Below are 13646 nucleotides of genomic sequence, written 5' to 3' on the forward strand. Positions count from 1 at the left end.
TCCTCGCAGGACCCAAATGGCCTCCAGTTAGCGTGCCTCCATGATATTGAATTTACTGGAGATAGCCATGTCTTTTGTTAACTCGGGTTGCCAACATATAAGTTAAAGTTCTGAGGCATGTTGTCAGTAAAAGCCCCGCCCAGCGTAAGTTCAAACCCTGTAGAATCCATAACTAATTCCAGGTCAGAGTATACCAGATACCTGCAATTAAACGTTTGACAGCAGTGATCTGCTATGTTTTAGCTGTTTGAAAGTCAGCTGTTAAATCTGCCACCTGCCTCACAGTGTTTGTCCTCTTTTGACTCCTTCCAGAACATGAACTTTGAAGAGGAGTTCTGAGGTGAGCCCTGTGGTCTTCCCTGCCTTCTCTAACCTAGAACACAAGTCCAAAGCCACCCCCCAATAGTCAACAGACTGCAGGTAAACACCGAACAACACCCGCTGACTACCATGTTTTGACTAGCAAAATGTGTTCCATCTAGCAGCCCTTTCCATTTATTTCTATGCAAAGAGCTTAAAGCATCTACATGTAAAGATTTATTTTACACTATAGTAAATATGATGTTGGTTTTTAATGCTGTTTGATGTCTGTTCCATTCAGATGGAGGTGGACTCAGCTGAGAAGCGCCTGAGGACCCGATCCAAAGGAGTGCGAGGTAGGTTGTACTGTACCTCAGCATGGAACTGGCAAAACACAAGTGGAGGTGGACAGAAGTGTACAGTTATACTACTGTAGGCCCGTAGTGCAGTACAGTAGTATTTTAGTGTCCAGAATACTTTGATACTAAGAAAACTGCAGTTTTGACACTTGAAGTAATGCAGTAAGGGTAAGCCGGCTATTGTGTTTGGTCTATACTCCTTAGGCCATAATCAACAGTAATTTTACCAGTGCATTCTATTTGTTTAGAATTGAGTTATGAATTAGCATGGTTGTCAGCGTAGGTTACTCATGGTCAAAAATCAAATTGACAATATCAACACTGTCTGAAACTCTTGCTAGCTCACTGTCACGTTCAGGGCTGACTGTTCTGTTAGCCTAGACTACTCTGAGTGTTCTGTTAGCCTAGCCTAAACTGACTGTTCTGTTAGCTACTCTGACTGTTCTGTTAGCCTAGCCTACTCTTGAGTGTTCTGTTAGCTACTCTGACTGTTCTGTTAGCCTAGCCTACTCCGAGTGTTCCGTTAGCCCAGGCTACTCTGACTGAAATAATGGCTCGCGTGTGTATGAAAAGAGATCCGTGAAGCGACAGACTTCATCTCAATCCCCCTGCCTCGTTCAGTTTTGCTCACTTCTCAGTTATTAATACCAAAGTATGTCAAGTGGCACTAACTACATGGGTGTTTAATCTGTGTCAACCCCCCTCTCCTCCCCCATTTCTCTCCTCACATACTCCTCCTCAATTCGCCGTCTCCTTCGCTCTTCACTCTGTGTCTCTCCGTTCTTTCTCCTCATTTGCTGTTGCTCTCTCATCTATTGTTTCTGTGTCCTTCTATACATCCTAAATCTCTGCCCTTTTCCTCATCTCACCTCTTCTATCCTTTGCTCATTTATCACTCTTATCCTTGTCTCATCACTTGCTTCCTTGTTGTCTTTTGCTTTACTCGTTTCCCCTTTTCCCGTCATGGTCTCTTTATCTTTCTACTCCTCCTTATCCCACTCTCCACCTGTTTCCTCTCTTCCCACTCATTTCTCTTGCAGTTCCTCTGGAGGCTACTGCCCAGGACATCTTCAGGTTAGTATATTTTCCCATCATGCACTGCTATGTCTGTCAGTGTGTCTTCTGTCTCTGTGGGGAAGAGAGGTGTTCTAACCTTACAGAGACATGAGTGTGCAATTGATCTTGTCGCCTATGCAGTGCCTATAACTAGAGTTTGTCCGTCCTTTTCTCCTTGTAATACTGTATTTGTAACACACTACTGAAATGTCTCAGGGTCCTATTAAGGTGTTATTAATTCTCAAATTCCCACCACCACCCTGCACCACACTAGCACTGCCTCTGTTCAGAAGCATGCTGTTCCAATGGAGTACAGAGAAAGCATGCAATATTTCCAACCCCAATGTTGGACTTCTTAAATAGGGCCATTCTTGATTAGGAACATTTTGATATTACATGTAACAATCGGAGAACACAACCTCCATGAACATACTGTACGGTCAAAAGTAGGCCCTGAGTCTGGGTTTGTGTGATGATGAATGATCTACATTCTCTATATACTCTGTGGACAGACTTCATCCTGAGTCTGGGGTTGTGTGATGATGAATGATCTGCATTCTCTATATACTCTATGGACAGACTTCATCCTGAGTCTGGGTTTGTGTGATGATGAATGATCTGCATTCTCTATATACTCTGTGGACAGACTTCATCCTGAGCCTCCGTCAGTGCTGCACATTGCTGGGCCACCTACACCCGGGCTACACCGGGTTCGCAACTGAAGCGTAAAAATAGTTCTGGAATACTGATCTAATTTATTTAATCGTGCACACCGCTATCACGTCTTGTGTAGCCAGTTCCCCTGATAATACAGTGGAAGCTGATTGTTACGCCAACTGAGTACTACGCGAAAGGAGCGCTTCGGTTACGTGTCTGGTGTAGCCTCTCTGTGAGTGCCCATCAGTCCTGCACATTTCTGGGCCATTCAGCTGTTTGTTTTTTTTTTTGGGGGGGCACATGAATGATGGAGCTCGTAAACAGCTGCCCGCCTTCTCCTGTGGCTGTGGACAGGGGCTTGCGGTGACCCCGTGTAGTAATAAAGCTGAAGAATGCTTTTTATCTGTCTCCTCATTTCACTGCGTCTCCAATTAACGTGACAGAAATAAGGTTATCAGAAACATGCTTATCTGGAGCGAGCAGTTCAACCCAGTTTTGCCCAAGCAGCTGCAGGGGCGGGTCTGCTTGTGTGAGAGTGTGTGTAGGAGAGTGCATTGGAGCTGCCACTATGGATATGAGTTTGTGCAGTGATTAGCACATTATTCACGTTAGTGAATGCGTGTGTGTTGTCTGTATGCTACTGAGACCTTGAATTTCCCCTGGGGATCAATAGAGTATCTATCTATCTATCTATCTATCTATCTATCTAGCACATGGCACATTTCAACAATAATGACTCAATACAATGCATGTATATTATGTATAGCAAATGAGCAAACCTAATGCAGTTTTGTTTATATTTGACTGTGTGTGACTGTGTGTGTGTGTGTGTGTACATATGTGTTTTTGTTTGGTCCTCACTCTCCCTCTGTTGTATGTGCAGTTGTCCCACGCCTGGTTGTGATGGAGGAGGGCACGTGAGTGGGAAATATGCCCGGCACCGCAGGTAAGAGCAGCAGCACCGATCACTTCTCTCAGAAATCAGCTACACGTTAGTTATCATGCCAGCTTCACTCTCTCCATGCAAGCCACACACATGCTAGCTGTACAACGACTGAGCAAAACAGACCTTAGATGTAGGAGCAAGCTAGCATTAAAGGAGAACTACTATATTCTGGCCAATTTTAACACAGAGCTCAGTGGATCATGTTCACGGAATACTGTCGATTGGAAAAATGTGAAAAAGATTTATGCTGTCTGACGCAAGTTAGCTGGCTAGCAGCTAAAGCAGTCAAAGTGTCTACAAGCTATGCTATGAGGGCATGTACTAAACTGTACAGCATCGATTTTTAGACAGCACCAATTTTTTTCACGTTTTTCCGACCGACAGTATTCCGTGGACATGATCAACTGAGCTCCGTGCTAAAATTGGCTGGAGTTCTTCTTTAAGTTAGCAACTTAACTTAAAGAACATTAGTTCAGTTTAAAAGCCATGCCAATATTGAGATTGAGAATTGGTCTGGGGACCCTTTGCTCACTTCAAAAAGGGGCATAACCAGCAGGTGAAATTAAATTGGTACATTGAACTCTTAATAATTCCGTAAGTACAGAAAACACATCTTTATAGGAAACAAAGGTTTTAAAGTTTATAGTAGAGTAGTCAAATTAAACAGCACTAAGCAATAAGGCCGGTTGATGGTGGGTGTGATTGGTTCTTGGGTTTTTGGGGATTCGGAAATAGGCTTGAATGAGAAAGTATTGCCAGACGGATCTGTAGAGCAAATTCAGATGTGTTCACAAATTACATTATAATACAAATTACACTCACTCAATTTTATTTTATTTTTTTCAGTGAGATAGCCAAGTACAAACATTTTAAGCACAGCACACGTGTTTTTCTGTGCTGTTTGGCCCAGTTCCAGAACAATTTAGTTTCTCTAAAGTTTGCTAGTGCTAAGCGATAATTCCCCACATTTCATTTTAACAGACTGTTTTTATGATTTACTTTACTATTTACTTTTACTAAATGATTTGCGTTGCTAGCACACAGTTGTTGTGTATCACACACTAACATTTTCTATAACTTGTTTAAGTAGACAACTGGAATAGCACACGGCAGGATACGTAATCGAAGTTTGTTTTTATTAACACAGCCACTTACAGTATCTAGCCAACATCACAATACCAAATGGCGGGTACTCATATTTATACTTTGGTGAACAAACCAATCAGAGACCTCCACTATCTCATTACCGTTCAAAACTACAAAACGAATACCTTTAGTCATTTCTGTGTTCAGAACACCACAACACTGCTACCTCTTCTTTTCACATGTTCTTGATTAGCAACATTAGCCAGCCTCTGTACACATCTGCACATCTGAGAACATGCTAATTTGACTTATTTTACTAATATTCTTTTGACAACCTGTTGTTCAGAGATTCTGTGAACCAACCCTCATACATGCTCAGGAACATTTGACGAGAGAGAAAGCTCCATGAAAGCTGAAATGCACTACCAATCAGGTTGCCATGGTGACACAAAAAGGAGTGGATGTGCCATCACAGGCGTGTGCAATCAGTGTGTGACAGGCAGTGTCATGTATCTGTCTGTGAGGAGATGGATACAGATATATCATCTCATCTTCCTCTCTTACACTGTGCTCTGAGCTGTTTACGAAATTAGAACTGTAAAGAGCTGTATGGTCTGGAGTTATAAGGATATTAAATTATGCTTACAGAAGAATATAACTTCTGGACCAATGCAGCTCCAGCTTCAATGAAGTTGAACAGTGTTATTATGTAATGGTAACTTCCACCTCTTTGGTGCAACATTACGAAAAGTACAGTTAATCAAGTCTTCCATGTGTCAGCATCAATATGTATCCCATATTGTGCCACCTGTTGCTCTTGCTTACTACATATATTATACACAATTGATAAATAGATAACTAGTTTTAGGTTAGATAACTAGGTTTACTATTAGATTTTTTATTACAAAGTAAAAATGCAGGGTAACACTTTATAATAAGGTGCCATAATAAATAGCAAACTAGTCATTGTGCCAAATAGATATTTTAGTAACAATTTACAAATATTAACAAAAGGTTAGGTAATGACTAGTTTGCTATTTATTATGGCACCTGATTATAAAGTGTTACCAAATGCAGAAATAACAAATGAACGCCACAGAAAACACAAAGTATGCAGAGTGCATATTTCATGTTGTGAACAATGTGTACTTTTCCATTGTGCGCTAGCTTCTCTTTGTCACCATGTTAAAATGCAGAGGTGGTACTTAACAGTCCTGTCACACACATTAGCCAACGCCTCTCTCATATAGCCACAGTTGTAAGGATCTCTCTCTCTCTTTTTCTCTCTCTCTCCCTGTCTCTCTGTCTCTCTCTCTTTCTCTCTCTAGTTCTGTCTTTCTTTCTCTCTAGTTCTGTCTCTCTTTCTCTCTCTAGTTCTGTCTCTCTCTTTCTCTATCTCTCTCTGACTCTCGCTAGTTCTGTCTCTCTCCCTTTCTGTCACTCACACATTGTCCTCCTTATTGTCCACACCCTCTTAAGTACATTTGTCATCAGTAGATCATTTACTGCATGGTAACTCTGCAGTGTCTGCTCTGAGGACTTTACCTTGAACATGCATTCCTCTTTCTCACTCTGTCTTTCTCTCGTTCGTTTTCTAATTTTTGTGTTTTTTTATCTGTTCTGTCTGCTCTTTGCCTTATATCCCCTCTTACTCTATCTGCCTCTGGATCAGTCTCACATTCAGATTCAAAGGTGCTTTATTAACAATACTGTGTGAGAACAGTGATGCCAAAAGCAATGACAAAGTAATAAAACAAGGCCATTAAAGAAAAATAAAATAAGGTAAAATACAGAAATATCTGTATCACCCTCCCTCCTCCCAACTGCCTCTGTATCTCTCTCTCTCTCTCTCTCTCCATCCCTGTAATCCTTTGCTCCTCTCTTCTCCTCATGCTTGCTTCTCCATGTGCTCTCCCTCCCTCCCCCCTCTCTCCCATACCACCTTGATGAAATGACTCATGTGGACTCCTGCCCAGAGTGGTATTATCCAGAGGCGGGTCTCTCTCTCTGTCTCTGTCTCTCTCTCTCTCTCTCTCTCACTCTCACTCTCTTCTCTGTGTGTGTTTTTGTGTGTGTGTGCATGTGTGTGTGTGAATGTGTGTGTGTGTGTGTGTGTCTGTGGCTGTAGCCGTGTATGTATGTATATGTGTACATGTTTGTGTGTGTGTGTGTGTGTGTGTGAGTGTCTAATTTAGGTCTGACAGGTAGCACTCACTGAAAGGACTGGCAGCTCGCCAACAACACTGCTGCAGACACCATTACACCCACACCAGCTGCATGGGCACACACACACACACACACACACACACTCAAAACCACTTAGCCCACACTCTCTCCCTCTCTCCCTTCTCTCTCCTCCTCGTTTCTCTCCTCTCCTCTCGTCCTCTCGTGTCTTCTCATCTCCGGCCATCATCTGTAAGGGCCACCTCACCTCCACCGTGTTCTCAATGGCACTCTTACTTATTGATTTGTGCCCCAGACACGCAGACTTACAAAGTAAGCTTCGCTGCTCCACCAGTAATGCTTGGAACATGAGAGTTCCCTCTTAGCGATGGCAGTGTGCTGTGAAGTGTTGTCCTGAATGTGAAGCAGTGTTGTGCTGTGCAGTGCGGTGGTCTGTACCAGTATAATTATATATATAATAATTAACATACTAATCGACTATGAAATGAATTGTTAGTTGCAGTAACTAAAGCCTACAATTATCTCTGAGGAGAGGATAGTAAGCCCTTATGTTTGTTTGTTTTTGTGGGATGCATAGTCGTATGCACAAATGCATACAGAACACATATTTACCCTCATATATATGGGGGTATATATACACACACACACACACAGAGATACACACACACACAAATACACACACACACAAACACACACACACACACACACACACACACACACACAAATACACACAATTAATCTGTTCTTTCCTAATCCTCCAGCTTTCCTCTCAATATAGCCCCATTGTCTCTCCTAGCCTCAGCTTCCATTTCTGTGGGAAAATATGGAAACTAAAGACACTTTGTGGTCTGTGCATATAGCTGGCAAGTTTGTGTGTGAGTGTGTGTGGATGTGTGTGTGTGATGCGTGTGTGTGTGTGTGTGTGTGTGTGTGTGTGTGTGTGTGTGTGTGTGTGTGTGTGTGTGTGTGTGTGTGTGTGTGTGTTCTGAGACCTCAGGGTCTGAATTGGGGACAATGTTACAAAAGGTGTGATCGTCCATTGCTGAGTCATCGTCTCAGCGCAGCACACTCTAGGCCAGAGCCCCTGGCTCACAGGCATCATGGGAAGTGTAGTCATTTGGCTCCAGACCACAGCAAGGCTAGTCTAGACTGCAGCACCAAAACTCATTGCTTTCTGTGTTGCTATTTCTGAATGTGAATGAAAACCCCTCCACAGAATACCATACATAATTTATATAATGCACCTATGGGAGAGTGTGAGTGTGTGTGTGTGTGTGTGTGTGTGTGTGTGTGTGTGTGTGTGTGTGTGTGTGTGTGTGTATTTTCAAGAGGACGCATGGTGTTTTTTGTGTTTGCCCGAATTAAAAAAGAATATGTATTTGTAAGAGTGAGGGGGGAAAGAGAATGCATGCTGGTTTGTGTGTGTGTGTGTGTGTGTGTGTGTGTGTGTGTGTGGCAGGGGCTGCTGACTGCCACCATATAGCAGGCAGTCACACAGAGCACATGCCCTCTTGCTTTGTTTTGCTTTTTTTACGGGCGTCTGTGAGGTTGAGAAGGCTGGTGGGGGAGCTGACTGTCACACTCCAAATCACTGCAATTCCCTCCCTCCCCTCTCTCTCTCTCTCCCTCTCTCTCTCTCTCTCTCTCCCTGCTTCCCTCCTCTCCCTCCCTCTCTCTCTCTCTCCCTCTCTCTCTCTCTCTCTCTCTCTCTCCCTGCTTCCCTCACTCTCCCTTCACCTCTCTCTATTTCTCTCCCTCTCTCCCTCCATGCCTCCCTCCCTCTCACTATCCCTCTCCCCTCCCTTCACCTCTCTCTCTCTTTCTCTCCCTCTCTCCCTCCATGCCTCCCTCCCTCTCACTATCCCTCTCCCCTTCTTTCACCTCTCTCTTTCTTTCTCTCTCTCGATTTTCCCCCTCTTTCTCTCTTTTCCTCGCATTCTCCTTCTCTTGCTCTATCGTTCTATCCTATGTGCCCCTCAGGGAGAAAATGTCTCCATGGCGACAGTGCTTGAATACGCATGCCAGTAGACAGTGCTGCAACGCACACACACACACACACACACACACACACACACACACACACACACACACACACACACACACAGAGACACACACACACACAGAGACACACACACACACATACACACACACACACACACACACACACACACACACACACACACACAGGTGTCTTTGAGCCTCAGCTTACCACAATGGGGCATGTTGAATGGGTCCATATCTATGACTGAGATGTAATGTGAGTGTGTGTGTTTGTGTGTGTGTGTGTGTGTGTGTGTGTGTGTGTGTGTGTGTGTGTGTGTGTGTGTGTGTGTGTGTGTGTGTGTGTGTGTAAGAGGGACCCAGATAGAGCTGTCTAACTGCCTGTGCCACACACACAGTAATCACTCGACTAGACTAGACTAGACTAGACGCAGTATTCATCAGTATTCTCCAAGGGTCTGCGTTTGGAGAACTGTTTCCCCTGCATGTGGGTGTGGGTGAGGGGTACACTGGCACCCCTGCAGCAGCGATGGTGGCAGGAGCCCCAGAGCCTTCCCGGCACCCCGTCCAGTCACACGGGGTATTGCTATTACTGGGGCTCTGTCCAGTCACACGGGGCATTACTGGGGCTCTGTCCAGTCACACGGGGTATTACTGTTACTGGGGCTCTGTCCAGTCACACGGGGCATTACTGGGGCTCTGTCCAGTCACACGGGGCATTACTGTTACTTGGGCTCTGTGCACAGCAGCTGTCATCCTGGAGCCTTGTCTGAAGGCGATCATTATCCCCTTGCCTGTCTATCGCTCTCTGCCTCTCCTGTCTTTTTTTCTACCCCTCGTCCCCTCCCTCCCTGTCTCTGTTGCTCTCTCACTCTCTCTCTCACTCTCTCTCTCTCTCACTCTCTCTTTGCTCTCTCTCTCTGTATCTCTCTCTCTCTCTCATTGCTCTCTCTCTCTCTGTATCTCTCTCTCTCTCTCTTTCTCCCCCTCTCTTTTACTTCCTTTCATTCTCTCTCTCTCTCTTTGCTCTCTCTCTGCATCTCTCTCTCTCTCTCTCTGTACCCCCCCTCTCTTTCTCTCTTTTATTCTCTCTCTCTCCCTTTCATTCCATCTCTCTCTCTCTCTTTGCTCTCTCTCTGTATCTGTCGCTCACACAGATCCCTCTTGTCTCTCTCAGTGCACATAATTACAGCCCGGTCCCACTCAAAGCCGACAGTACCACAACCTCAACCAGACACACACACACACACACACACACACACACACACACTCAAAGCCGACAGTGCCACAGCCTCAACTAGACACACACACGCACGCACACACACACACACGCACGCACACACACACACACACACACACACACACACACACACACTCAAAGTCGACAGTGCCACAGCCTCAACCAGACACACACTCAGACACACACACCCACACACACACACACACTTGTATGCGACTGCACAGACACACCACTTTAATTACCTTCGGAGATTTAATTGGTCTGTGCTGCCATTGGGAGTCAGAGATGTGTCCAAGGTCACAGTGATGCCTGCTTTCCCACTCACTCTGCTACACACACACACACACACACACACACACACACACACAAACATGTACACATATACATACATACACGGCTACAGACACAGACACACACACACACACACACACACACACACACACACACACACATTCATTCACACACACACACACACACACACACACACACACATACACATTCACACACACACACACACACACACACAAAGAGACATACATGTACTCAGCCACCCACGCATCAACACAGACACATACTGTAGTGGCACTTGGTTGCTCTTGTCTGTTGGACACACACACACACACACACACACACACACACACACACAAACACACTCATACAGTAGACAGACACACACACACACAAAGCTTGCACAGACTATCTCTTGTGTCTGACCAAAGCTAAGCCTTAAGTGATTTGTCTTTAACATCTGAAAGTTGCCTTTTATTATATATTCTATGGATTTATTCCAGTGTGCAAATGGTATTGAACATGCATGTTTCCTGAACACCTTTATTGAATATTGTCATGAGGACCTTGCCAGAGGTTAATGATTATGCATAGGGTTGAGTCCTGGGTTATATGACCTTCAAACTGCCTTTGTGCTTTTGGTGTGATATGTCACAAGGTTTCTCACTCATTTAGCCACAAGGTTTCTCACTCATTCAGCCATGTTGTCATTGTGGGGTTTTAAAGATTTTTGTCCAGCCGAATCTACAGTGATTCGTACATCCGATACACGTGTAGGCTACTGTGAATAACCATGCAATCTTCACAATAGCCATGCTGCCTACTTTTCTGTTGGCTTTTAGTAAGTGTACTTGTGTTTAGAAACCAGTTATGGAACCATTCTGAGGTTATTGGTGACTATATTTACATGGATGGCAATAATTTGACTCTTCGACTAAGAATCGTTGCACTAGCATCAGACACTCCTTCCATATTTGTTTTTTGCAAAAATTCTAGTCGGATGTTATAATGTGTTTAAGTTCTATACCTGTCTGCATATCTCAGTAATTCGGTTATAGTAGTCTTTTGTGTATTAGTCGCATTGTGTATAAGCAGCATGATGTAGTTTTATGCAAATTAAAAAAGACAAAACCTTGTATTGACTGCACCCGTGTATTAACTGCTGTGCCCAATATCAGTGAATCAGAATCCGATCAGAAAGAAGAATAAAGACTAAATAAGTGCATTCCCATGTATAGCCCGCCCCTGTGTATTAACCTCATAGCTGAGGACATTTTGCAGAATCAATATATAAATCTCGATTAATAGAGCAGAAATTACGGTAAGATTAAAATACTCTGAATTTACTAACAAGATTATTGCTTACTCCAAGTATGCCTTTATTCAGGTTGAGGTAATCAGAAAATGCTTGTAGCATCTTATTCAGAGTATTGTTATGTTAATCAGGCTAATATTAGGATATTAATGTCCATGTAAACATATCCATTGCCAGTTTAGTTTTAGCACCATGTTTTGATAAGAGTGGGACTGACACCAAAAGCCCTTCCAAAAGTATAGATTGAAGTTCACAAATGTACCTCTTCTATCCTCTCACAAACAGCAACCTGCATCTGCTAACTGTGGGCATAGTGAAAATAGACTAATTGATAAAAAAAATTCCACATCAAAAGCTAATATAATTGTGCAGGTTGTTTGAGGCTAATTAAAACAGTGTTAACCCACTGCTAATCCCTGTTATGGGTTTTTTATGTAATTGAGGTCTTGCTAAATGTGGCCATCTTCAAAATGTAATGCAATCCTCTTAAGTGAGTCTGATTTGTGTATTTCCGTAGCAAAATTGCCTCAGAATACCAGTGGCAATAGCATCTGTTTGAGGGTGTATTTGTGGAAGAGCCTGGAGCCTCGATCCTTCTAAAATGATTTAGAATTGTGCATTCCAGAGCTGGAGCCATGACACTAACTGAGACTCATTGGTGCCTATTACTGTAGATGCAGGTGCACGGAAATGATTAGCACATATCGGGCTTAAATTGGATTTTAGAGGTGCAGTCTCCAAGCAGCTGAATATTTTAGGCTGGGATTTCCAAAGGCTGCAGGCTTTTGGGATGTAGCAGGACTATCATATCTGTGGGGGCATTTCCTTGACAAATCATGAAAGCATGAATGGCTTTGTTTGAAACAATAGTGTTGTAAAATGTATCATTAAATTATGCCGGACAATAGCTCTGTGACATTTCTTGAATATTTCTTTCACATATGTGACCTGTAATAGCCTAGTATGCAAGGTAGAATAAAAAGCACCTTGCATGTTGAAATGACATTTCAGTCTTTTACATCTGCTTGCTTCAATACTGAAATTTCTCTCTCTCTCTCTCTCTCTCTCTCTCTCTCTTTTTTTGTGTGTGGCCATGTGTGTGTGTGTGTGTGTGTGTTTGTGCTTGTGCTTGTGTAGTGTGTACGGTTGTCCTCTGGCTAAGAAGAGGAAGAGCCAAGAGAGGACCTCCCTGGAGCCAGTGACCAAACGGCCAGATCTCCACTACAGCCGACCAATGGAGGAGGGGAACCTGGGGGAACTTGATGAGGAAGAGGAGGATGAAGAAGAAGAGGAGGAAGTAGAGAGAGAAGAGGGACAGGAAGTGGAAGCTGATGACGAAGAGGAGTTCTCTGAGGAAGAGGAGGAGACAGGGGAGATGGAGGAGGAGGAAGAGGAAGGAGACGAAGAGTACGAGGATGGAGAGATCGAGGGAGAGCTGGAGGGAGAGATGGAGGGAGAGGTAGAGGGAGAAGAGGTGGAGCAGATGGAGGATGATGAGGATGATGACAACAGTGAAGAGGAAGAGGATGAGAATGAAGAAGATGATGATGATCATGAGGAAGATGAAGAGTTCTGTGATCAGGGTCACACCCAAGGTGAGCTCAACTGTGTGGTGCATTACAGCAGTGCCCAAAAAACACAACTGGTTCCAGAATATTCAATTGATTGTGGCGAGAGTCTAATATTTAAAACATTATAAGTCTGACATACAAAAAAATAGTTCAATAGTAAGAAGACTGATACATTTCTCCCTATAGACTATTACTGTAAACACCATCCCGTACTAGCCTCCAACACACTTTAAAAGAGAAAATCACTTCATTTCAGAGTTCATGAGCTAAGAATCCTGTCCATCTTTGCCTAAGCTCCACTTATTTTACCATCACTTTGAGATTAATGCAGGATACCTACCCCAGTATTTTGAGGTCTGAATCTGTGTGTTCCTTAAACCTCCCTTACAAAAATGTTGCATTTTGTTTCAAACCATCACAAAACCCTTTCAGTGCATCACCCTGTATGGAATACTTTAGAATTTAGAATACTGTAAAACAGGCTACATAGAGAATTGCAGATATGGCACAGAATGAGCTATTCAACACATTGAAATTCTTTGGGATAGCCCCTTGAGATGTACCATCTCGTTTTCGAGGGGGTCCAGGACAAAATATAACAGAAACAAGAAACACATATGGACACAATACATAACAGAAAAAC

The 13646-nt window shown here is 43.5% G+C and overlaps 1 protein-coding gene across 1 annotated transcript in view; it reads left to right on the forward strand.

Annotated features, from left to right (window-relative positions):
* The window catches only part of myt1la (myelin transcription factor 1-like, a), a 63332-nt gene that overhangs the window by 16965 nt on the left and 32721 nt on the right, over positions 1–13646 (forward strand). The window contains 5 exon segments of the mRNA XM_048250416.1: positions 313–420; positions 602–656; positions 1700–1733; positions 3256–3318; positions 12570–13027. Of these exon segments, the coding sequence (XP_048106373.1) occupies positions 602–656; positions 1700–1733; positions 3256–3318; positions 12570–13027 (610 nt within the window). The 5' untranslated portion in view covers positions 313–420.

The sequence above is a fragment of the Alosa alosa genome, chromosome 8, assembly GCF_017589495.1.
Source record: "Alosa alosa isolate M-15738 ecotype Scorff River chromosome 8, AALO_Geno_1.1, whole genome shotgun sequence".
Taxonomy (NCBI): Eukaryota; Metazoa; Chordata; class Actinopteri; order Clupeiformes; family Clupeidae; genus Alosa; species Alosa alosa.